Source organism: Myotis yumanensis, unplaced genomic scaffold (assembly GCF_028538775.1).
Source record: "Myotis yumanensis isolate MYYU_CA2020_CCGP unplaced genomic scaffold, mMyoYum1.0.hap1 SCAF_4, whole genome shotgun sequence".
Lineage (NCBI taxonomy): Eukaryota > Metazoa > Chordata > Mammalia > Chiroptera > Vespertilionidae > Myotis > Myotis yumanensis.
In genome coordinates, this window is record NW_027223755.1 from 48,622,739 (window position 1) to 48,648,284 (window position 25,546).

At 38.3% G+C, this 25,546-nt stretch overlaps 1 protein-coding gene across 12 annotated transcripts in view; it reads right to left on the bottom strand.

Moving 5' to 3' along the window:
* MEF2C (myocyte enhancer factor 2C) overlaps positions 1-25,546 on the bottom strand; it is a 157,870-nt gene that overhangs the window by 14,759 nt on the left and 117,565 nt on the right. For 8 of the 12 annotated variants that reach the window (XM_070412310.1, XM_070412312.1, XM_070412307.1 and 5 more), the window contains 3 exons: positions 23,916-24,059; positions 16,701-16,887; positions 14,376-14,423 (listed from right to left, as the gene is read on the bottom strand). In XM_070412310.1, coding sequence (XP_070268411.1) covers positions 14,376-14,423; positions 16,701-16,887; positions 23,916-24,059 — 379 coding nt within the window. Of the gene's footprint in view, positions 1-14,375; positions 14,424-16,700; positions 16,888-23,718; positions 23,857-23,915; positions 24,060-25,546 lie in introns of all 12 variants that reach the window. The other 4 variants (XM_070412311.1, XM_070412313.1, XM_070412315.1 and 1 more) reach the window with 3 other exon arrangements.

Genomic DNA, 25,546 nt, shown 5'->3' on the forward strand with positions numbered 1-25,546 from the left:
AGCCCCTGCTAACCCTGAATCCATTTCTCATAATTCAAATATCCTGCCTGTGACAGTGAGAGCTGGAGAGGGAATCGGTGGCACCTGGGCAGAGGCAGAAAGCCATCTGCTGGCTTCCTCCACCACCTCTGGTCAGAGAAGAGAATCAGCGACGTGATGCAACAATCCTTTCTGGAAACTAGACCTTTGTTTTCTGCAGCCCTCTAAAGGAGACAGTCAACCTCTTTGTTATTGCTACCATTATCATTACAGTAACACACAAATACCTATGACCCCAGGACAAATGATAGACACTGTGTCTACCCAGCGGGGATACAATGACCAGGCCCCAGTCCTCAAAGGCCTTGCTGTTTCTCTGTGTTAATTCAGCACATACACGTGCAAAACTTATAAACAGCCTGGGGCAAGGTGCCCACAGAGCAATCCAGGTTAAGTGATTAACTGATAAAGTTTCATGTCAGAGGCAGAAATTGATGTGGGTCTTGAAAAAAGAGAAGAGCTGGGCTTGTGATTGGGCCCTGGGCAAGGGCCAAGGTGGGAATTTCCAGAGCAGTCAGGGTCACACCTGGTTAGAAGGGAAACCATGAAAGAAGAGGAATGTTGGGGTCTCTGGAGGGACTTGAAGGTTGGACTGTGGAGACCTTGAATTCCAAGCTAACAGGTCTTGGGTTTAGATGGTGGAGATGCAGATCTATGAGGGTTGTGGAGCAGAGGGAACTCAGACCTCTCAGTGGACAGAAAGATGTACTGGCTTTGGGATATCCTGTAATTAGGAAGGCCTGGAAGCATGGACCAGTCTGGAAACTACTGTGATAGTCTGAGCTAGAGGTGACCAAGAACCGGGAAGGCAAAGCGCAGGTATATTTCAGGAGGTATTTATGGGAACATATTGTGAATTAGATTCTATTGGAGGCACACTGTGTAGAGCACAATTGTTCTTCATATCCATTCATTTACCTGTCTCATTTTATGCAAGAATAAACAGGCTGAATATATAACAAATAACTACAAGATTAAATCTGTCAATTGGATTAGGCATTAAATCCTCACATTACTGAAGAAAAAGAAAACCCAAAATAAACCGAATGAAATACCCTCTAAACATGCTCTGAGTTACACAGTAGTTGTTTAAAAATTATTGGTTGAATTTGAATGTAAATTACTCTTCTATAATAAACTTCAAGAAATTTAGCTAAATTTTCTAAAGCCTGCTAAATATGTCCCAAGCCAAAATTTGCTTTTACAGTGAATTTGGACAGCTTTCTGTGGCAAAACTTGTTCTATGAAACAAATACATTTACCTTTTATCGCCAGGAGAATTACAAAAAGTCTGTTCACAGAGAAATGCTTGATAAAATGGAATGCTCAGAGGAATTTTATATTTAATGTGTTTTACTGAATCATTATTGGGAACATGCTAGGATTTTCATTTTAATTAACAGATTCTATTGGATAAAAAGAGAATGAGAAAACCAAGACAAAACCTACACTGCTTTCCTGTCAGCTGAAGTCCACACAGAGATACCAAATACATATGCCACTTATCTATTAAGTCTGCGTGAGACCTGGTTTAAACAAACAATCAAATGGAAAATTAGCTGGGTAAGTTCAAAAGAAGGGGGGTGGGGGAGTCAGTTAAGCAGTGCAGTGAAGCTTGACTAGATCAGAAGAAACTAAAACCCCAGCTTGGTAGACGCTGATACTGGTTTGCATGGAGGAGTTATTTTGCTAAAAGGAAGTAAAACCACTTCATGAAATGTGTTGTCCTGTGATATGATGAGCACTGGGCCAGTGTTCGAAAAAATGGAAATGCTTCACAGAGCCTCTGAGAAAAGGTTGTGTCTGTGTGTGTGTGTGTGTGTGTGTGTGTGTTTTGTTTTTTAAAAAAACAACAAACATTTTCTACAGTAAACTCTGAGAAATTCCAACAAAGCCTAACATCTTTTTGCCCACATTTTAAGCAAAATGTGGGCCAGCAGTAGGGAAAAAGAAAACCCCAACTAAACATACATTTTAGTTTTTAATCCAATAAATGCCTTATATCTAAAAAAAAAAAAAAGATTTGAAAAACATTCTATTTTCCTTTTGGAATATTTCCTGTTATTTAGAAATTATGCCATTTCAGAAGATTACTCTTATTTTAAGGTGTTTACATATTGAATGTAAAATATTTTGAACCGCAATGACACTTCTTAAATTCATATTTTTAGAGCATAAAGTTATTTTTAAGAACAAATAAATTCGGCTTTTGCCTGGCGAATTCCTACTCTTTTTAGCATATTGTGCCAGCCAGCATTTTGGAGCCGTATAATAACCATTTCTCTTTCCAGCCACCAAGTTGTTATTCTGGCACAATATAGATTCAGGAATGCAAGACTGTGGATCCTAAACCAGTGATATAGAAACCTATCATTTCAAAATCAACGATGAATACGTGCGTGCGGTTTGCTGCTAAGAGGAGCCTGCATTTAAACCAGCTCGGAAACCGCGGCCTCCTCCTCACTCAGAGGGCTGTGGCCCGGGTTGAGGCTGTTGTTCTACCATGAGATACATTCACTAAAGAGAATGGGCTCGTTCAAAGTTAGGGGTCAGGGAGGTGGGGAGCACCACCTCTCAGTAACCTTATAACACGCAGATTCAACCTTCCTTCATGCTATGTTTTAAAATGGCCCTCTGCCTGAACAATTATCAATTTAGATGTGACTGTAGGCAGATGTCACATTCCCTGAACCACTTAAAAGCACCAAAATTATAAAGCATGAGTGAATGGACTTCCTGATTATAGATTATAAGAAAATGAAGAACAGACCAACTTTGGAGTAAGTTTGTTTTATAGTTCATTTGATTAAAAATATTGTTCCACATAACATAAAACAATTTAAGCATTCACAATATAATTTGCATGAAGGATAAAAGAATCTATCTCAATTGCTTACAAGTTTCTAAACACTCACATTAAAACTAGTATAAATACACAGAACTTGAAATGTGGTGTTAGGAGAAAAAAATTTTTTTTCTCTCCGGTTAACTTGAAAACACTTGCTGCCTTTTTTTTTTATTGACTCCTATTTTAAGAAGTTGTAAATTCAAAGAACATATTCCTGGCATAAGTTGTCCTGAGGAGGACATTTTGCTTGTCTCACAGAGCTCAATTGAGCATGCAGCTCTCTTTGAGCCCAAAGTTCTGAAATTTTCTCTTATTTGGATATGTAGACATTATGAGTCTTTTTACTTTTTTTTTCTTTAGTTACAAATACAAGCTTATAAAACGAATCCGCACAAAACAGAAACCAGTCCTCATGGACCAGCGCTAATATTTTTCATTGGCACAATCATTTTTTCAGTCTCCCAAATTGTCATTTTGACTATTCCCTCTCCCTCTTCCAACTCCCACCAGATACCAAATCTTGTTAATTTTCCTTCAAAAATGCGTCTCTCCTGGTTTAGGCTTTCATCACCATTTGCCTAGGTCTTTCAATAACCCCCATGTAAGCTTATGTGCATATGTGTGATGATATTAAATCTAATGTACAGTCCCAACCCACCCAGAGAAGTCTTTGTAAAGTGCTGCTTCCATCATGTTCCTTGTTCAGATCGTACGTAACACGGCTGGGCTGGTGCCCTAGGTCTGACACACTCTATCTATCTAACCTAATTTCCAGTGGCCACGGCCAAGCACAGGCCTCTGAAAATGCCTCAGTGTCTGTTCTAGCGGTCCCACAACCTGTGTTTGCCTCCTGTTTGATGCAAATTCATTTTTTAAGGATCAGCTAATGTCCCACCTCTTTCATGATGCCTTTCAGACAATTTCAGTCCACCTTGGACTCTCTCCCCTCCAAAACCCTGCTGCAGAGGCAGCGATATCATGCTGAGTATTAGTTCTTTAAGTGTTTCAAGTGCTCACAAATGATACACAACATATGCTAAAAAGTTAAGAATTATCCAGGAATGCCACAAAAAGTTAAGTTACTGAATGAATGTGAGAAGACAATGGAAAATGTAGAGCAACTTGCTGATTTCAAACATGAAGAGACTCTTCTCTTTATGCTACTTGAGCAAATTTTCTTCTTTAGATGATAACATATCGATGGCCAAGTATACCAACAAGACAAACTACATATCAACCACATAATATGAAAGTCGGGACATCATGCAGTGCCCCTCCCCTCCCCCTCCTGCCCAGGCTTGGCTAACACGAGCCTCTCAGATCATGATAACTTTATACCATAGACTTTATACTACATTTTATATTATAGAAAGTGAGCATCCAAACTTCGTTTGTGCGTGGTGAGTGACATCCTTACCCCTGTATGTGAGGAAAATAACAATCCTGACAGTTGAACGAATAGATTAAAGGGGGTTAGGGTGCCGCTGGGGAAACCGGTTAGGACGCACCTGCTACGGAACGCAGGCGGAATGAGGTCTGACTGAGGCAGCAGAGATGGGAAGATTTACCAGGCAGAGGGGAGTCAAGAACAAAAGAAAAAGATAAAGTAGATAAATCCAAGTTCTAGTCATGAGGTCTCCATCAGAGCTCCTTCAACCACACTGAGCCTTACTTTTCTCAATGCTAAGTGACGATTTCATTAGTGAGAGAGAAGCATAAAAGTAATCGGAATTAAAGACTCCCACACACTCACCTGAGGCAGCCATAACCAACATGACCATGCAATATTAAAAACAGCAAACCCTTTATCTAGTGTTATATAGCAATACTAGTAACAACATAAAACATACACATCAAGTAGCCAGAATAGCACCAGGCACCTAGTAACTGCTGTATAAGTGTTTGCTATTATATGTGAATACAAAACACCTTGAAATCCTCACAACAAAAATCCTATGAAGTACTAATAGGATCCTTGGATTACATAATGAGAGAAATGAGGAACGGAGAGGTCCAGTAACTTGCCCCATGTCAAACAGCTATCAACTGGTGGAGTGTGACTTGAACCCAACAGTGTGTCCAGGGTCCACACTCTGAAGTACTACACTGCCCCGGCTCCTTGAGAATCAATCACGCTCTGAGATTCTGAAAACCCATCTGTGTCAAATCTCATTCTAAAATGTAGAAATACAAAGAAACAGAGGGAGCAGATGAAGTGTGAGACCAGGGACATTGAAACTCAAAGGTTCTCCTGAGCCAGAGGTGATGTGGAAGCTTGAGAAAGACCTTACATGGTCAACTTGGCCATCATAACCACTGTTCGGGTTCAGAAGATGCTGAACTTATACGGGCTGGGCAGAAGTAGGTTTAGAGTTGCTCGTACGGAAAAAGACATGCACGGTATGATCATTAGAATAGATTTATTATCTCAAAAGAATGTCATAAAGGCCCAGTAAACCTACTTTTGCCCACCCCTGTATAAAGAGGCAGAGAATGGTGATGTTCTAAACCATATTTCTGCTCTCCCTCTGAATAAATAAATATTTACAAACAGGAAATAGTGGGTTGAGCTACATGAAATGTCAAAGCAGCTGTTGAACTTTTGATGTGCTATTCAAGTGGATAATTAAGTATGCTTTTAAAAGTAAATTTTATAATATCATAGTCAATAATCTCTCCTGTAATATAGGGTAAAGATGTTTACTACCTAGTGTCAATTTAAGATACAAGCCTCCATCAAACCACTAAAATGATACTGAAATGCCCAGTATTTTATAGTATCCGCTATTAGTTGTTATCTGGAAAACAATTTCTAATTATATATAGGGGTACAAAATTTAATTTGTTCAGGAAGTTGTTAATGGTATCTCAATTTTTAGAATTTGAAGCAAACTGCCACAGGAAAACTGGTCAGATGAAACTGAACATATAGTTAACTTCTGATGTCTGTCTCTCTGTCTCTGTCTCTGTCTCTCTCTCTCTCTCTCCCCCTGCTTCTCTCACTAACAAAAATAAAAATCAATAAGCATATCCTTGGGTGAGGATTCAGGAAAAAAAGCACTGAATCCTCTGGTGTATTCTTGGGGCTGTCTCTTTGCTATAAGTCATTCAGCTGTTGTGAATCACAGTTTATTTTTTAATTTTTATTTACTTTTTGTTTTTAGAGACAAGGAGACCTTTTCCATGGGATAGCTCTAAGGGAAAAGGCAACCACAAAACATCTGGAGGTCAGAAATCTGGGAATGATGAAAATTTCAATATGCCTCCTGCAGAATGGGGGTTTGCAAAGCAGATTTCTGGTTCTTATCCTGGTAAAGACAGCTGATTACAGATTCTTAAACATAAAATTGCTCCCCTCTATCTGGGGGTTTCTTAGGGAAATAATGTAATAATGCATAATGTTAGACTATGAAGAGACTCCTGTGAAACCTCAGAGCCTTTGTGGTGTATTCTCAGAAAAATACCCCAAGAATACACCAGAGCCAAGACTATTTTTGGCTATAACAGTTAGAGGGCAGCAGACATTCTACACAGAAACTTGTCTCTTCTGCTTGACCATGTCACCCCGAAGCCAAATCAGACCTTCATGGATCCCATATCTACCCCACTTGTCCTTGGTGTGTTTTTGCTTAGTACCATTTGTGAAATTAAGTCTATCTGCCAACTAGATACTGACCTTCAAATCTTCAGTACATACAATAAGCTCTGGATTGTGAGGCAGAAGTAAAGAATTTTTACTTATTACTGAGTTGCTTCTCCAAAGATCAAGAGTCTATATCATAAAGTAGGTTTTTGCTGCAAGCCACTTGCTCATGTGTCCTACCAGTCATGCGGGTCAAGCATGATCACCCCGACTTTTGACAGATGAGGAAATTGAGGTTCAGGAGCTTCTGTGACTTGTTTGATTTAAATCCCAAACACAGACTGCTCCCACCACATTATGACAAAAGCCTGATGTTTCAGATTTAGAATGAATCCTTATATTTCTCCCTCTCTCTCTGAATAAAGGCTCCACTTGCAAATAAGGAAGAAATTGACAATCTGATGTTGCCAGTGCAAAAGGGCACTAAAAATATCGTTCTGCTCCGAGTACTGATTTACTGCAGGGATAGTTTTTAATTGCACCATAAAAATGATATTGAGCCTCACTATCTTCAGAAAATTCCACTTAACGATGAATGATAGATTGATGACTCACTTAATTGTTCACTTCTTGTGATTTTGGGGCTGTCTCTTTGCTAAAAATGAGGGGGTGTCTCCATTATTGACACAATCGCTCATTCTTTCAGCCATTTTTATAAACAAAAATATTGAGACAGTATAAATTAGAGAGAACGTGACAGAAGAGAATGAATAATTACTTGTGGTTTGAACAGTTACACTGCTGCAAACTCATCAGAAGATCATCATGTGCAAAGTGAAATGTGTTGCATGGCACTGCTCGGTGCTCCCACTCTGCCTCAGCTTTATTAACAGACGCTCTTCACTCTCACCCTTGAGGGCAGGGGCCGCAGCAGCCATCTCTGTGAAGGAAATGTTACTGGAACTGCATCCCACTAAGCTTTATTTTTTGCTTAGGAAAGATAAATATAAATAACTGTGATGCTAACAATAGCTAACATATATTAGCACGCACTTGCTCTGGGCAGACACTGCTAGGTGCGATGCATTGGTTATCTCATTTAAGTTTCACAACAATCCTGCAAAATGGGAATTCACAGACTTTCCAAGGGCAATAATGTCATCCCTAAAATAACCCAGCTATCACATATTTTCCTCGATTATCTTATTATTCTCAATATCTGCTTCTGGAATATTTTCCTAAATTATTGCTTGAGCAAAATTTTTAGTCCATGATTTCATAGTTTTCTTTGAGTTGCTTAATATTAAACGAAAGGTTCCTTTTTCATGATTGTCATGTAAATGAATGTATTTTAATATGTAAATGGACCACAGATTTGGATTTGCTATTAATACTATGATAATCTTTACGAATATAGCAGGGCTCCCCTTCCCCACACACTATAAATACAACACAATCAGTCCTTTACTGTTTGTGCAGGTTGTAAGTGGAGTCTAAGGTAAACAAATTGTGAAAGGAGGTTAAAACAAGTTAATATTAAGTTTGGTTAAAACAATTAAAATGGAGCAATAATAACCAACCAGAAGACTAGGTGCTTCCCGCCTCCCCCTCCGCCCCCCGCCTTAATAAATCTTCCCAGTGACACATCTGTAGTTTAAAAATTGAAATTGTTTATCCAAGGTTTTGGTACAATAATTTTCTTTAGTTTACTTTAAACTAAATATATTTGATTTGATCTTTCAAATATGAGACTGTATCATGACTATAAGGCTTTGAATTGAAATTCAAATGAAACATACTATGTAAGTCTAACTGTAAAATTCAAGTGACTGGCAAAGTTTTATTTAAAAACAGAAAATTACACTCTTGGCCGACAGCCTTGAAGGCCTGAAAAGTCCCTGGTAGGTAAAAAATTGATTTCCAAAAGAGGGTTTTTTTTAACCACATATCTCCTTCAGCATCTGCTGTCTGTTGATGCACAATTTCAAATCACTGATGATTCTGAGAAGAGCTTTTCTTTCTATGTTATCTCCAAATAAAGCCTTACGGTGATGTCAAAAACAGGGAAGAGAGAAACCAATAGTGTACAAAAAACAAGACTGCTAAGAGAAGAAGAAAATTTTAGTAAAACTGATAATTTAGGAGAAAATATTACCTGCCTGAATTGATATTAAAAATGATCAAAGTTTTGTTTTCAGCCACATCCTTGGTTAAAGCAATGAAAAATGAGTGAAGAGATCAATTTTCACATTGCTTTACTGAATGTAACAGGAGGGTAGGGGATAAAAATGATACAATTTGTGAGATCAGAAATCATGTTTTACAAAGGACTCTAAAATCTGTTAAAACACTAGGAAGATATAATTTTAAAAAAAATGTTTTCCCTATAGAAATCAAACGCCTTAAGAATGAAGTCAAACCAAAATTGTTGAAGGCAGACTTTATGGTATCCTGACTTAGCCTGTAACATTTTCATATGTCTTTTCTTTAAGCTGCCTCTCTTACTTCAACATCAGCCCCTAGAGAAGGGTATGAAGGTACTGCTTTATTTGTGATTTTTTAGGTCTTGAATATGGAAGGTGGACACATTTTCTTGGCAGTGGCTGTAGATCATCCAACCAGAAGACTGGGTGTTTTTTTTCTTCCCCCTTAATAAATGTAGATAACTTAGGTTTGTGTTAAAAAATATCTTTGTTACTTAATTTCAGAGATACTAATAAAGCAATGCTGTTGGGTCTTTATTTGTGTTTTGGGTGAACTACCAAGGTAAAACTGCAAATGAACTCAGAATTGTTTTTTTCCAGAACAAATCAAACTAACAAAATACTTTCAAAACAAGAATTCAACTATTAATTTAGATTTTTTCACATGCTGCTTAATAATATTTCAAAAAGTAATATAAAATATATTTCTATCATAACAAAAATAGTTTTCTATTTGAGAGCAATTAAGTGGTATCTCTCTCCCTTTCTTGAGTATTGTAACTTGAATTTGTGTTTTGTTAGGCAACAAAAAATGCAAACTTGTTAAAGCAAATCCTTCTAGACTAAATTTTTAACCACTTCACTGATACTCTAAATTACTGAGTAAGAATTTCCAAGAAGTCTTTAGGCTAATAAGAGAGTAAGCTGAGAAATTTTTGGTAGGTATTCTCAAAAACAAAAACTTGAAAAACAATGGTACTGGTAAAGAATAATACACATTGTATGGCCTTTTCGTCTCCTCACTTAGTTCCATTTTATAACATGATAAACACTTCTTTTTCAATGCCAAATGAATTTCAAAATAAGTCCTGTAATTAAAGTTTTATTATATGATCATAACACATTATTTATAAATGGACACTATAGTGTTTTATCCCCAAAATAAGTACTAAGTGCAAAGGTTCTAAGTTTAAGGTCTTGCTAGATGGAGTGTTTTCAGAGTCTGGAAGCCAGGTTTCCTTATTCACTGCTCAGTGACTTATCTGCAGCCGTTCACTGCCACCAAGTCTCCATGTATTCAGTGATATAAATTAAGCATTCTGGAAGTGACAATGCTTGACAACCAAATGCATAAAAGAGTAAACAATTGACAATCAAAATAACAGCTGTTAGTTTCTTTTTATATAAAATTATATCTAATTTACAATAAATGCCAATTAAAATTATTAACCAATATACATAAATCTCCTTTGCCTTATTGTCAAATAGCTATGTAGATTGTAAAATTCTCTTAAAACTTCAGAGATTCCTAAACGATTTCTCTCTCTCTCTCCAGTCTCAATCACAAATCAGTAAATCCTTGAGTATACTTGTTCTTCCTACTTAATACAAAGAAACCATGTTTTCAAAATCAAAACAAAGGGTACTAATAGGACAGTGAATAATCCAACACAAGACATTGCTGTTCTAATGGTTATTTCTATTAAATCTAATGATGATGAAAACTCAACTGAGCTTGATCTTACAATCATCAATAACCACTAAGATTAGCATGTTAAAAGCTTTAATGTGCAGAGATATGACAAAATGTAATTTTAAAAGCAGTGACTTTTCATTTTGGTTGTTGAGAGAAAAGGATTAAGTAGTGGATGAATAACTGTCAACTGAAACCTAGAAATGTCACTATTGCTAATGTATTATAATGACTTGCTGTATATTTCTCTTATAGCAAGAGTACAACCCCATCCTGTTCCTTCTTTATTTCCACTTGTCTTTTTCTTTGAAACTGCTTCAAGTGATAAGATAAGAAGAGGTTCATTATTTTAAGAGGTGATTTGTGATGGCCTGAGATACCAACCCAGTAAATTTCTCATTTACTGCTATATATTAGCTCTATGGGTTTTCTATCAAGTATGTTAGAGAAGTTAGTAAAACTTTATTGGCCAATGGTGCTCAGCCATTTAAACAAGTAATTAATTCATTATTCAGTGTATACAGTATCAGAAGAATACATTATTTTTTGAATTACAAATAAAGGGCATATCTTTTTTATTTAAAGTTACATAATTTCTTTGAAATATTACTTTTGTTTTTTATATCAACACTATTAAAAATTTATGTCTATAAGATCAAAATTTCCTTTATTCAGCTAACAAACTTTTACTGAGTATCTGCCACGTGCTATCTTTTATGTTTCAAGCTGGGATTACAAACGGAATAAGAGATAATTTGCCCTGAGTGTTGAGTGTCCAGGAGAGAGAAATGTGCCCAGACTTTATAATGACAATGCAATGAGATAAGTAGTGTAGGTACAGGCTGCCACGGGAGAATAGAGGAGAGGTGTGTAATTCTTTCTGGGAGAGACAGGAAAGGGTTTCCTAAATGGCTGGACTGAATTCTGAGGGATGATGAGGAGTGCTCAGTAGCCTGAAGCAGGGGTGCTAGGAATGCAGATGTGAAGGCAAGCAGCCTCAGCGCAATCTGGAAAGTGGAAGCACAACGTAGCTGGCTAGGAGCCTGGACTCTGAAGCAGACTGCCTGGGCTCCACCTTGGCCAATTACTTAACCTCTCTGTGCCTCAGTCCCACTGTCTTCTACAAGGGCATCAAAAGAATATCTTTTTTAAAGGACTGTTATGAGAATAAATGAGTTACTTTTCATAAAGCACCCAGGAAGAGCAATTTAAATGTTTGCTATCATAGATTTGGAGTGCAGGGTTCTTGGTGGCAGAAGGTAAGAAGGAGTAAAACTGGAAAGCATGTTGGGCCAGAGATAAGAGGCTCTTGGTTAATTCGGAAAGAGCTGGGAAGCCATTGCTGGATCTCAGGCCTGTGAATGATGACCTACAATTAGTTTAAGGCTTTGAGAAAGACCAGTCAGTTATGATGAGAATTGTGTGGGATGCAATGCGAAGCAGGGAGACGAACTAGGGGGCCTGGGTATTGATATAAACCTGATCCAGGGGAGTGCGATAACAATGAAGTGAAAGGTGCAGATTGAGGAAGTACCTTGGAGGCAGAGTCTGTAAGATTTAGTGCCTTGCTGGATGATGGCACAAGGGAGAGAGATGGCTCAGGGACTGGAGGGGAAAGATGCTATACTTTGTGATTGAGCTGAGCTGAAAAAGAGAACGTTTCTCTCTTTGGCCTTTTGGTATTCATGGGCACACAATAAATGTTAAATTTACTTCCTTCTCAAGACTATCCTTTTTACAAGTTCAGATGATTTGATTTTGAAAAAACTAAAAAAGACTGAAAATTATTGAACTTAATTGCAGCCTTGCCACTTGGCCTCAGAGGTTCTCACTTTATCTGAGACCTTGTGTTTCAATGACAGTATTCAACATTGGGAAGGTATCTTTTGGCCATTTTGTTTCAGTTTTCTTTTCTGAAAATGTAGAGACATTCTGGCTGGCCTTGTTTCCCCCGGTGTTATGTGATTCTCTGACATCAGCACAGATATATTCAGCTTCGACATATGATACTGTCCAGCATGAGAAAGAAGGGAAGACGGCTGTGCCTGTGAGCAGGACATGACAGCTAAGCACAAGGCTAATTGGCATCTGCAACAGGTGTTCCGTGGAAGCAGAGTTAGAAAGGGCTTCTTCCTCTATTTTTAAAAAAGTGGGGAAGCAATTATTTCACAACTAGATAGAAACTGTGAAAATTATATACTCATGGCTTCAAGATACGATCAGAAAAATATAATACTTATTAGCATGAGGGTGGAGTAATTGAGCATTTTCCTTTCTGTTTTCTTAGACTATTTTTGAAACTGAAGATTCTCATGCCCATGTGGCAGACATCCTGAAGTAGGAGGGATGAATTTGCTAAGCTTGTAAGACTTTTTTAGTTCAATGACGTATAACCTCTATGTGGCTAACTTTTATGCTTACAAGATTGAGTACCTTCTCCGTCCCTGGAGTGCCATTAAACTTAGCGGACTGTCAGACAATTGACAATGACAGCATAATTGAACAACCAAGCACTTCTCATCTTCTATATAGGATTCTAATGCATTCTAGCTGTTAAGCAGTAATAAGAGGCCACTTCCATCAAAGCTGAGTAACTCATTCCCCCCACTCCACGTGTTTTTTTACTACTTCTAATAACTTTCATTGCCACTATTGCCTGTTCCCCTAAGAGCAAGCAAATGGATGCAGCAAGATACTGGATAGAATATCATAACATATACAGCATTTTCCTGATATTATTTTTTCTTGGTATTTGTGACAACCCAATGCTTAGTCCCCACCATTCTTGCTGACCATAGTGCTTGCCAGAGACTTGAATCCAAGAGACATTGGTCTGGCTTGGATCTGGTTCTATAATGTTGAGGCAACAAGCCACAAAGTAATTTTTGAGGGGGAAAATGAACATATTTCAATTTCCAGCAAAATAGTACATTAAGTCTACTCATTAATTCGACTCTAATTTTTAAAAGAAAGATAAAATAGGAAGGCGTGCCATTGATTCTGCTTACTAATTCACTGTATACTTCTAATACTTTTTCTTCATTACTCACTGAATTAGGGAAGAGCCAACATCAGAAGTGAGAAACATTACCCCCAAATGGATATATCTGTAAAAATGTTTTCCTATGCCAATGTTCTTTATCTTCTTTCTTATAATTAGCAGGCTATTATATTGGATCCTGGCAAAATATTTTAATTAGGCTGTCCATGGATATTTTAATAAACTTGAATTTTTTGACATTTCAAACATAACCTTGTGTCACTCATGTCTTCCTCCTACTATTTTAAATGTATAGCATGTTCCAGCTTGCAGGAATTACCATGGTTACTTGTTATGCCAATAGTAAACTGCAGTTAGCATATTGTTTTCTGAATAAAAAATGACATCAATATCAGAATAATCACAATGATATGAATTAACATGAAACTCTGAAGAGATGTCACTATGATACAACAGGCCATGGTGAAAGATGATATTAAGCTTAAATATATTAAAGTGCTTTTTGGGGGTCTGCACTATATTTACATTCTCTAAGACCTCATTTTAACACCAAATATGGTTTTAGTCTATTAAATTATTGTTAAATGATTATAACCCCACCCCTCCTTTTCTTTTTGTATTCTCTTTTAGAAATGTAGAGGAGTTTGGTACTTCGTTGGGTAGGAAGTAAGTCACATTGAACGTGAAATGATTAACCAAGACCTCAAATGGCAAAGATGGGTATAGGCACTCGTGTCTAGACATGGTATTTAGAATTAAATTGATTTGATGAGAGTCCTCAATTCTCTACATTGACTAGTTGAAGTTTCTAGTTAATAAACATTCTTCTTCTAAGTGACTATCCAGCCACTCCTGTTCAGAAAAGTGCTTTAGGAATTCTTGGGGCCATTTTTCCATGCCTCTCACAGATCTCAACTTTACTGGGTTCAAGACTTACTTCCTGCAAATCTCCCAGTAAAAGAACCCTGAACAATGATATGCACAGCAGTACGGAAGTCTCCACTCACCTGCACTGGTGCCTGCACCGGATGTGAGGTCTCCACCCATCAGACCACCTACGGATGAAAGACGCAGATCAAAAGGAGCAAGGCTAAAGCAGCAGAACAGCACACTTTGCCCTTAGCAACCCCAGTATTTTGTGCTCTCTCAAGAGTCCTAAATTTGTAAAGTATTACCTAAGTCAGATGGCTGACATTTGTTTTATTGCGACATGCTGTGCTCAAACATTAAAAATACATTCAACTACTGACATTTTGCAGAATCTTTTTTAAAGAAAAATTACATTAAAAATTATATTTAAGCCCTAACCGGTTTGGCTCACTGGATAGAGCGTCAGGCTGGGGACTGAAGGGTCCCAGGTTCGGTTCCAGTCAAGGGCATGTACCTTGGTTGCGGGCACATCCCCAGTGGGGGGCGTGCAGGAGGCAGCTGATCGATGTTTCTAACTCTCTATCCCTCTCCCTTCCTCTCTGTAAAAAATCAATAAAATATGTTTTAAAAAAATTATATTTAAAAGATCCAGTTTTTTCTTAATTGTTTTCTGAATTTTTTATTATTTCCAAGTCTAGTTTTTCCTAAGGGGATGTTTTATAGAGAGTACAGAATAAAAAATACAGTAAGGTTTACTGTATATTCAAATAACCATACAGTTGATGCTTAATTCTTTAAAAACATATTTTATAAAATTAATTTTGTATAGTGTTAATTGTCCAGGATCTTGGTCATTTCATGAATCTACCTACAGTGAATGACCTATTTAGTACCTGAATTTTACTTATTGACACAGTAAAATAGGTTTCACTGGCCACAAATTTAGAAACTTAGGCTTATTCATGGCTAACTTAAGAAAGTAATTTGAAATTTGTCAAGGTTTATATTAAGAGTTGGAGTGTTTCAATAAGATATTAAATATAATAATTACTGTTAGTTTTTAAGGAATAAGATTTAGCCAAAATGAAAAAATAAACACACAGAGAATAACAGCTGATTATTTTGTAATTGCTTCTAAGTGACACTGTACAATTATTAGTTAGTTCTAGTTTTGGAATTAGAAGAAAACATTTGTTACATTTTATGAAAATGTTTATTATTTCTAACTGAATAATATTTTATAAATAAAGTATGAGATTTTAAAAAATAAATGAGCACTAGTTCATCAAATAGGAAAATCAACTGCATTTGAGTATGATCTGAAAGAAAGGTATTGATTATTGAAAATGCTTATGAAAAATTTCAATCATTTTTCTAAGTAGAGAGAATGGTATAATAAACTCCTTTATCCACATCTTTCAGACTCAAGATTTATCAAGGTTTTTTATAGGACTGATTTTGATTCTATTTTCTATATAAAGTTTCTGTACTAAACTTACTAAATATATGTTTAATTATGAGAGATATTTAAGTATTCTTTTGTGAATAAATTGCTTTTAATACAGTTATCTGTGCCTGAAGTATTAATATTTTTCTATAGAGTGCTTATTAAAAACCCCCAAATATAAATATATAATGGTTGATGCACATGATTTATAAATACAATTATTTATGTGGTGCTTCTTTTGAAAATATGAAGGAATTGTTCAGTTATATTCAATACACATTTACTTAATTTCTACTGTGAGTCTGGAAAATCAAGAGGACACTCTTCCCTTCAAATCTCTTTAAATCCAGTGGGAGAATAGATGCATACTCATTATAGTACATAATGTGTTCTGCTTGGTCTGAGTATAAGAGTGGCTGAAGTTTTCCTGAGTAATAAGTTCTTGTCTATGGGACACTGTGAATTGCACAACAGTAAGGATCTCCTAGAAGTGCAGGCACAAATTTATGGCAGGTGTAATGTCCTTATGATGTGCTCTTCATTTCTGACTTAGTTTTGTTTTTATTTCACACTTCTTATAAATTATGCTATCCTACCACATTTTCTTTTTGCCATAAATCCACTATGGTATAAGTAAATTACTGTATAAATAAAAAAAAATTGACCATGGGATATTTCATAAGAGAACACAGGGGAAGGTTTCACAGAAGAAGTGCTATCTAGTGAGGAGAGAAAATGGCATTTTACTAGTAGACGAGAAAAGCACATTCTGTGTGAGAAAACATGTGGCCAAAATATAGCCACATGAGGAGATCGGTGATATAGAGGCTGAATAGCTAAAGTGCAAGATTATAAAAGATTTCTAAAGATATGCTCGTGGGGTTAGGCTTTATCATGCTGAAGACCTAGCAGTGAAGGGATACAACACATGGAAAACTTGCAGATAAAATGGCCTTTCTGCCCAGAGTGGCTCCTTCCAATGACTTGTTCACACTGTCTTCTTCTGAGGACATACCTGTGTTACCTGCACTCGGAGGTCGATGTGTTACACCAGGAGACATACTATTCCTCTGCAGAGAAGGGTGGGCCAGTGGCAAAAGGTTGGGGTTTCCCAGTGAGCTGACGGGGTTGCTGTATACCAAACTGTTATGGCTGGACACCGGGATGGAGACTGGCATCTCAAAGTTGGGAGGTGGAACAGCCTATACGAGCAGAAAATAAAAAGGGTTACAAAAAAAGAAAGACTAGAAACAGAAGCTCTCAAGTTCAGACAGCCTTTACTTTCCAAGACAAATTTCAAATTCCAGACTGCTTGGTGTCTAGAAGACCATTAAGAAGAGCTCTCAAGATGTTCACATCATAAATTGATTTCTTTAATGTGCTTGGAACTCCTTCTATGCAACTATTAGAAAACGTTTCACTTTTGTTTAAAACAAAGCCCCATTTCATTAGATTCCATTGTCTTTGAATTCCATTCTATTAGGTAATAATTGTTCATTTGTGATATCTGAATCTGGTGGCAGAAATGACTGCAAAATCAAAGGTACATGATTGTGATGACTTCACAGAGAAAAAGGAGGATTGAAATGCAAGTCGGAGCCTTCGGCTTAATTGCTTATTGAAGCATATTTATGCAAAAGCTTAATGATATAAAATCATCTCCAGGCTTGTGAACAGCACATATACTTTAATTATTATTTTTAAAAAGTCTGTCTTTTGAAAGTAACTGTGAAGATAATAGACATTTTAAGATACTAGATTCAACAGAGCATATATCATTTAATAATCCATATTCTAAAATGGTAGTTCAGAGTATATGTTGCACTGATATACTAACACTGAAAGCTGGCAAGGCCTGCATTTCAAATGAGACAGTTGGCAAATATTTAGAGAACCGAAGCTGTGTGGCTATTTAATTAGAGTAATCAGGTCCCAACTATTGATTTTTCTGATATTATTTTGGCAATTGAAGCAAAGTCATGCTTATTTTCCTGCTTGCCCTAACTAGATAATCATAGTTGCAACTCCCCCCTCTTCTTTCCCCATTTTTAACATTACAAATGAAAATACTGTTTGAATATATTGCCAGAGGGCTAGTGATGTCAGAGCACACAGCATTCTTAGTATAAAATGGATGTGTGTGTATCTAATATGTATATTGGAGATGGAGTTTAAATAGAACATTCCCTCAGGTGTTTTCAAATAAGCTATTGGGCAACTTTAAATGCATAAATGAGTGTGGTTCAAAGTTTTTTGTTCTTTTTAAAAAAAAAACACACACTTTTTTTCCTCTGTAATCCTAACATCAGTTTTCTTTTGCTGGCTGACTGGCTGGCCTGCAACACAGGCCTCGCTCGGCAGTAGTTGTATGTTTACCCTGGTGATGACTGCACCATTATTCTCTATTTATGCTTGTCCTCCTTTTATTTCTCACTCTTTATTTTTCCTGTGTCTCTCTCCTTCCATGACCTGGATCTGTTGATATTGACCAGAGTAAATGTTATATAACTCTTTTCTTTCACATGTCTTTGTTTCTTCATTGTTTTAGAGGGAAATAAAAATGTCCAAGTGCTACATTAACACAGTCATTCTTTATTAGGCTTTATCTGTTGTAAACAAGGTACAAAAATAATTTCAGACAGACACCATGACATAATGGAATATAAATGTTTGATAAGATATCAAAGAGTGAGTATATCCCAAAATTTCCAGAGACTTTTTAAACGACAAATGCTGTGAAATAAATGTCTGTAGAGTAAGTAAAATATTGTCTGCCTTTATTAAAAGACCAAATAAGAATTACTCTAGTATACCTGAGAAAACACAGACAAGTAACTGCGCGATGGCTTCTCCATTTGCCCCTCCAGAGTCACTGTCCCCCCTCTTCACTGCTCTGGGCCAGATGCTGACCCTCCAGACTGTGTCCACCAGGCTCACCTTGCCCCCTGGCTTCAGCGTGGCCAGTGTGGCACCAGCGAGCAGTACAGAGTGGGAGAGGGAGGGCAGGGTGTCTCCCTTTGCTGGGCCCCAGGTTGGCAGAGGTGGCCATCTCCTGATCACTTTTCTTTGCTCGTGTTTCCCTTCTACTATGAAATCAACTCTGATGTTGGCTAAGTAAGGTCTCATTTCAGGAAGGTGTTAAAGCTCTTTTGCTCTAAGTAATGCAGATCCTAGTCTACTTTTTATTATGTGAACTGAATATTTCTCTTCAAAGGAGAATTTTTAGGAAGACACTGTACTCCTACAAAGAATAAGCTTAGCATTTACTGTGTGTTACTTATTGAGCAGGCACTGTACTGCATAATCTACAGACATGATATGATCCAACCCTTTCAACATTCTTTATAATTCTTCCCTTTTAAAATCGGTGAGATTAAGCGGCCCAATGTCATCAAACTAGTAAGTGGCCGCGCCTGTTGCTTTTGCTACTAAACCACTGTGCAACAACAATGAATTTTTTTTGATAGAAAGAGAATGTTGCAATCAGAAATCATACTGTGAAGAGCTGGATGTTAGTAGCTTATTATTTTGAACCACAAAAATAATGAACTAAGTGGGATGTGGTGAGTACCATGTTGGAGTGCAGTGTGTGCTCACCGACTGCCAGCCTGTGACTGAGGTCTTAGGAAAAAAGAAGCCTTAAAGGCTCCCCTTGTCCATATTTTCTCAGGTTTGATATTTTAAAGCTATCATTTGGGTACAGAATTTTAAATTTATATTTACTATTACTAATTACAAGTGTTTATTACTGAATACCTAAAGGTCGCTATCCCCTTGAATATTTTACAGAATGTTGATTGTATCTCAGTAGAGAGCAAAGCTTAATTCTCTCCCCTTCCCCTGAGTGATTATATGCATATCCAATATAAAGGGGATTATTAATAATTATTTAATAAATTCTGAAGCACCCTAATAAACAATTCATTACATGTCTCTCTCTACTCCTCCCTTACTCAACCATCATGCTCAAGAATTACTCAGTTTCTAGCATTCTGGACCATAAACAATTTGATGTTGATTATTATAAAAACTCTCCTGTGACTGACTAAATAGCAGTCAGGTATAATTCTGATACCAGAGCATACTTCAAAAATTTACAAGTTGTAAAATATGCTAACAGCCTTTGCATTTTCCTTATCTGTATCAGGAACTGGCTAAGTAATTTTGAAATCAAATTATAAGCTTAAAAATGACCCCATGGAGAAGATATCTCAGAGAATCAGAAAGAACATCAGCCTTAATATCAGAAATCTCAGTTGCAGTCCAGGTTGTGCAATAAATAGACATGTAACCAGGCACATCTTTTAGCCTCCCTGGACCTGAAGTGATTGCATCCTAAAGAGACCAACCGGATCTAAACATTTTAGGGAAAGCAAAGGCTATAATAATGTATGCATGTTTATGCGATATTGCTGCTATTCTTTTTCTTCTCGACTTTTCAAAATTTGAGAAGTTAAAAGCATCTAAATTAAAAAAATATTATTTAAAAAGTGAAAGCCAAAAAGTAAAGACTCCAAACTTACAGAGATCTCAGGCCAGCCTAAAAATTTTAGAGCTCTCAGGACAGCAAGGAAGAGGAAATTTGGGGTACTTAAAAAAGGTGGTAGGCAGGACTGGCTATATAATTTGCAGGGCCAGGGCAAAATGAAAACGTGAGACCCTTGTTAAAATTTATTAAGAATTTCAAGGAGGTGATGGCACAGCGTTTTACCAAGCGTGGCCCTCTAAGAGCAGTGCCCTGTGTAATTGCACAGGTCATACGCCAATGATGCTGGCCCTGGCTTTAGGAGATACAGGCATAACAGCTAAAAGGCTTTTAGTTTTCACCCCTGAACAAATTGATCATGGTTACTGAAATGAGTCATCGTGGTCAGAAAGGTATCTGAACTCTTATCCAAAAGCCACTATTTTCCCAAACTTACCACAAGGAAAAGTCCAATAAAAAGTCAAATCAAATATTTGCAATAAAATATTTTTAGTTAATAAGCCCTCTTTTATTCAGTGTGAGTGATTGAACTGAATCCCTTTTTTGGGGCCACTGATGACACCCTTAACTTTTGATCAACCATTACCAGTCTGCTGAAAACCAGCAGAGAAAGAGAATCACAAAACTTTGATGACTAGTGACTACCAATTGCCGGTATCCAAATTTCCTCAAGGCTGCCTGACAACTCCAGCACATACTTGCTCATTTCCTCTCTGTCCCCAACTCCTCACAATGTCCACACCTTCATTCTCAGTCCTCTTTCAAGCACCTGCTCGCCCACCTTAAAATCTGTAGAAGCCACACTCAACATACAAAACACAGGTCAGTAGATGGTCACCCACTCTGTCCTCTACCCTCCTACCACCTTAACTCCACCTGGGCCCACCCGCAGCTCTGTCCTGTTCCACTCCCATCCTCCTTCCCTTCCTTGAGCTTTGCCATTTTACCTCCATTGTACCTGTATGTTCAACCTTTTCCTTCCTTCAAGTATTCCTCCTCTGCATGTAAATAATCTCACGTGCTTTTCCTTTTAACCCCTTCCCTGACCTAGTGGCGGTACTGTTTCTCTCTCTTCACTGTCCCTTATTTGAAGAAAATAGAAACTCTCCATTCCCACTTCCTTCCTCTTCCCTCTCAACCAATCTAGCACCCGCCCCTCCTTCCTTCGGTCCATTTCCTAATTCCTGGTTCCTCAAACGTAGCTGTTTTCTCTTGCCCTGCAGCCTGGCGTGAACCGGGGCAAACCCTGGAGGAGGAAACGCTGCTCAACAAGATCCCGAGTCCTCCGTGAGTTATTGCACGTCGTTGAGGAATATGGGCATAAATTACCTCGAACCCACAGGTGATCGCAATATTAAATTTTCTATTTTACAAGGGAAACTCTTCGAACTGGGTCTTTGAAATAGAAAAACAGTCTTGTAATGTTTTTAAAGAGGCGGGGACGTTCTCTCCACACAAAGGGCAGAGTGTCCTTGCCCCGCTGTAAATGTTTTAGCAGCTGTGGAAACTTTCAACAAAATTTACTTCCAGCAACTGAAAGCGATGTGCGAAAACTGGGCTTTTCATCCCGGAGACTGAAGCACTTACTAAAGAAAGGGAGGCTTGGAGGCGCAGCGCGGGGCTGTGTGGCTCCTTCTCACAGCCCGGCCCGTAAACTCTCATGTGGTTTTTCATCCCCCACCACACACCGCTGCACCTCTTAAGAAATCGTGTATCCTGATTCTGAACTCTTTACATGACAGGATGAAATACTGTGAGGGAATCGAGGCATGTGTCACACCTCTTTCCCCCTAAAGCGTGGGGAGGAGTGATCCAATGTGCAAATACGGGCGTCCTCCCAGAAGTCTTGGGGTTAAAGCTACAGACACACTTCAGATCACCGCCCTGGAGCGTGATCAGCAGTCTTACAGATGCTGCCCTTTTCCCAGCTGGGCAGGAGATTCCTTCTACCTGAGACACCTGACGTGCTCCGCCTTAAAAACCTTACATTCACACACCTTTGTGCCCAGCAGCTAAACTAGCATTGTAGAGCCAGAGAAACCCGGGCCGCAAGAAATAAAAAAAACTGGCCCCCAGGAGCTGTTTCTTTCCTGCTTCTGGGCAAGACAAAAACCCCAGTGGATATTTTATCATTTAAGAATTCTGGCCATACCAAGCAGGCATTGCAGCATCTGACAGGAACGATTTCATTTGATAAAGTGCCCACGGTGGCTGTTCTGCATGTAGTGCTCGGTTTATGAAACCTCTAAGAATTTACAGCACTTAGCTTTCCTTCGTAATACAGTGTATTAGTAACTGCAATTCAACAAAAGCTCCACTGCTGACATTGTTTCACTTAACAAAAGAAGCAGACATGTATGTATGAAGACAGAAAGTTTAAGATGCACACATTTTCTAAATAAGTTTTAAAGTGTTTAATTTAATTCAACACAGGGTAGCTGTGCACCTACTACGTGTAAAGCGTTAATTCACCTGGGAGTGCAGTGGTGGAGCTCTAATCCCCAAATATCTGCACTTGTAGTCACGGAGGCATATTTTTACTGCAGTCTCCCCTAATGCCCAGGTTGAGGATGTTGGGCTAACTTACCAAAGTGTGCTTTTTTTTTTTTTTCTTGAGAAAGGAATTAATTACCTACTGAGGAGCTTGCATACAAGGAGGGTTCAGATACTAACACTGGTTATTCAGAAAGTATGTGAGCCTTGAGTTGCATCACTTTATGTCACACCATTAACACCACTTGACTGATGACAGGATATAATAAAAGGTACGTACATCCCCCCCCTCTTTCTGTGGGCAAACAAAATAATACATGCAGAGTTATTTCTCTCAAATAACTGGCAAGGCATATGATTGACTGTTAGAAAATTTTTGACTTGGTTAAGACAAAACTGAGCCAATTGTTAAAGCATGGGAAATGTTGGTGTAGGCAAAGCGGATATTTTGATGAAGCTTGAACATCACCCCAGCACACACACATGTTGAAATCTTACCATTAGGTTTTCATGCAGTCTGTTTCCCTGCAGCGAGCATTAGCTTTAACCCTTCAGTGCTGTTGCTGGGTGTCGTGTGTTGGGGGGGAGGGGCCGAAGCTTTATTCAGAAATGAGCTTTTATTTGGGTGATAATCACCAGTGCATGCGAGAGGACAACAGCTCCCCTCCTGCGTCCGGTCTCAGTCCATATATGTGTGTATGTATTTTACAGCAAGTCCTTAAACTTGTTGAGAAGGAGGTTCTGGTGTTTTCCGAGTGCACTGTGTGTTTAAGAGATTGTGTAAAGTCAGGGTGTGTTGCATAGATGTCTTTCTTTCTCTTCCTCCTGTGAATTTCCTATCTCTGAATGAACTTGATGACAAGTTTTTTTAGATTCCATAGTTTAAGCAGCCCTTTAACTAGGGTCTGCTTTCTAAACGAACTGCCGTGGAATGAGATGGCTATTTTATTGGTTTGACTTTCCAATGCGTCTTAGACAAAGCCATCACTGAGAGGGTTAAGGTATGTTACTGCAGCAGTTATCAGCAGACCAGCCATCTACCTTGGGTACTTACAGGAATTTTATGGCTCTTGATCATATTATCAAATTCTTCATTAATTTTTTTGTATTTTTCTTCAGTGCGTGGGGTGAGTGCGTAAGAGGAGTCAGGATCGGGGCTTTCACAGCCTTTGTTTTCCTTCTTGTTCAAGGCCTGCCAGGTTCAGAGAAATACCAAGAGTAAAAAAAATGAAAGGCGTTTTGAGTACTTACACACAATCTTTGTCTGCTGATCATTAGATCAATATCTTCGTTAATTTTCCTGTACTTGTCCTCAGACTCAGGGCTGTGACCTACGGAATCGTCCGCATCGGGATCTGGGCTGTCACAGCCATTAAGGCCCTTCTTTCTCAACGTCTGAAACACACAATGTGGAGAGTTCAGTCCTAGGCAGAGGCTGTCAGAGACATTCAGGGCGGTTACAGAACTTCACGCTGTCCAGATTTTCAGGTTGTTATTACCTCTGCTACATGACATTAGGGTAAGGAAAGCATCGGGGGGAAAGTCATTTCAATAACACACTCATTACTAGTTGAAAAAATAAAAGGGAAAGATTCCTTTTCCAACTGAATGCAGTCAGTGGACAAAGACAGTTATGGGGGCTGAAGTTTCATGATGTAGAATTCAGACATGCCCCAACCATCCCGTGAGAGACAATTACAGAAGAATACAAGGAAGGTGGGAAATTACAACACTCTATTTTCCCACAGAAGAATTAGAAGTCAGGACATTACACAACGATTTCAGAATCTGCGACCATGGCAAAAGCAGAAATGTTGGAAACAGATCCTTACTTTAACGGGACAGTTGGCACCCACGGTCTCCTGCCACCCCTTCGGGTGTGCCCTTGGCAGCAGAAGGCAGTAAGAGAACCAGGCTACTGCCTGATAGGGCACCCATTAAGCAGGTTCGGACCCTGCGACCATAAGGAGGATCACCTCTGTTCAATCTGCTTAGAGTTCCATAGTCGTGAAAATCTGTATCGAAACTGATAATACTGAGAAATTTTCTGCCTACACAGAGGCTGAAAGAAACGTCAACACAGCTGAGGTTAGGGCTTCATTATCAGGAACTGAGTCAGGAAGGCCGGGAGCACTGACAGTAGGTAACCAAGTCAATAACTCCCAAACTGGCACACGCTCCTCCGGGTTCCAGCTGGGTCGGGTCGCTCTGAGCCTGTCTCCTGACACATGAAAGTGGCAAGTCAGTGCCTTATCTTGGGCCTCCTGTCTCCTGAATGTAGGTCTGGGCTGGTCTCAGCTGTCACCGAGGATAAATACTAATGAACACTGTAACAGCAAATAGGAGTCAGGAATCCTGGGATCTCCTCTCTCTCTCTCTCTCTCTCTCTCTCTCTCTCTCTCTCTCTAACTGATGGTTGTCAACTTGATGGTATATGATCTGATTTGCAGAGACAATGTTATGTTTTTAGAGATCATAAAACTTCTGATTAATCACACAGTTTGACACATTAATTATGAATAGACAAGCAACATTTCTGAATTTTCCTGGTACTACCAAAATTGTTACAAAGAGCTGTGTACCTAAGTGTCTCTCATTAATGGAAAGTTCAGCAGCGCTCATCTTTATTAAAGAGAGAATTCACATACAAATAAAGCAAACACTGCGGCATCAAGCTAAGGAATTCAAAACTGAGATAACACTCCATCTTTAATTCATGCAATTGGGGGAAATAAATAAAATAACATGACTTTAAAAGGGGGTGTCAGACTCAAAAAATTTAAGCTCCCTGGCTCTTACCAGTGTGTAACAAATGTAATGTTATTTAAAATTAGTTTCCAGGGCAATGAAGATTTTCACTTAAAATCATACTAAGAAAGCTA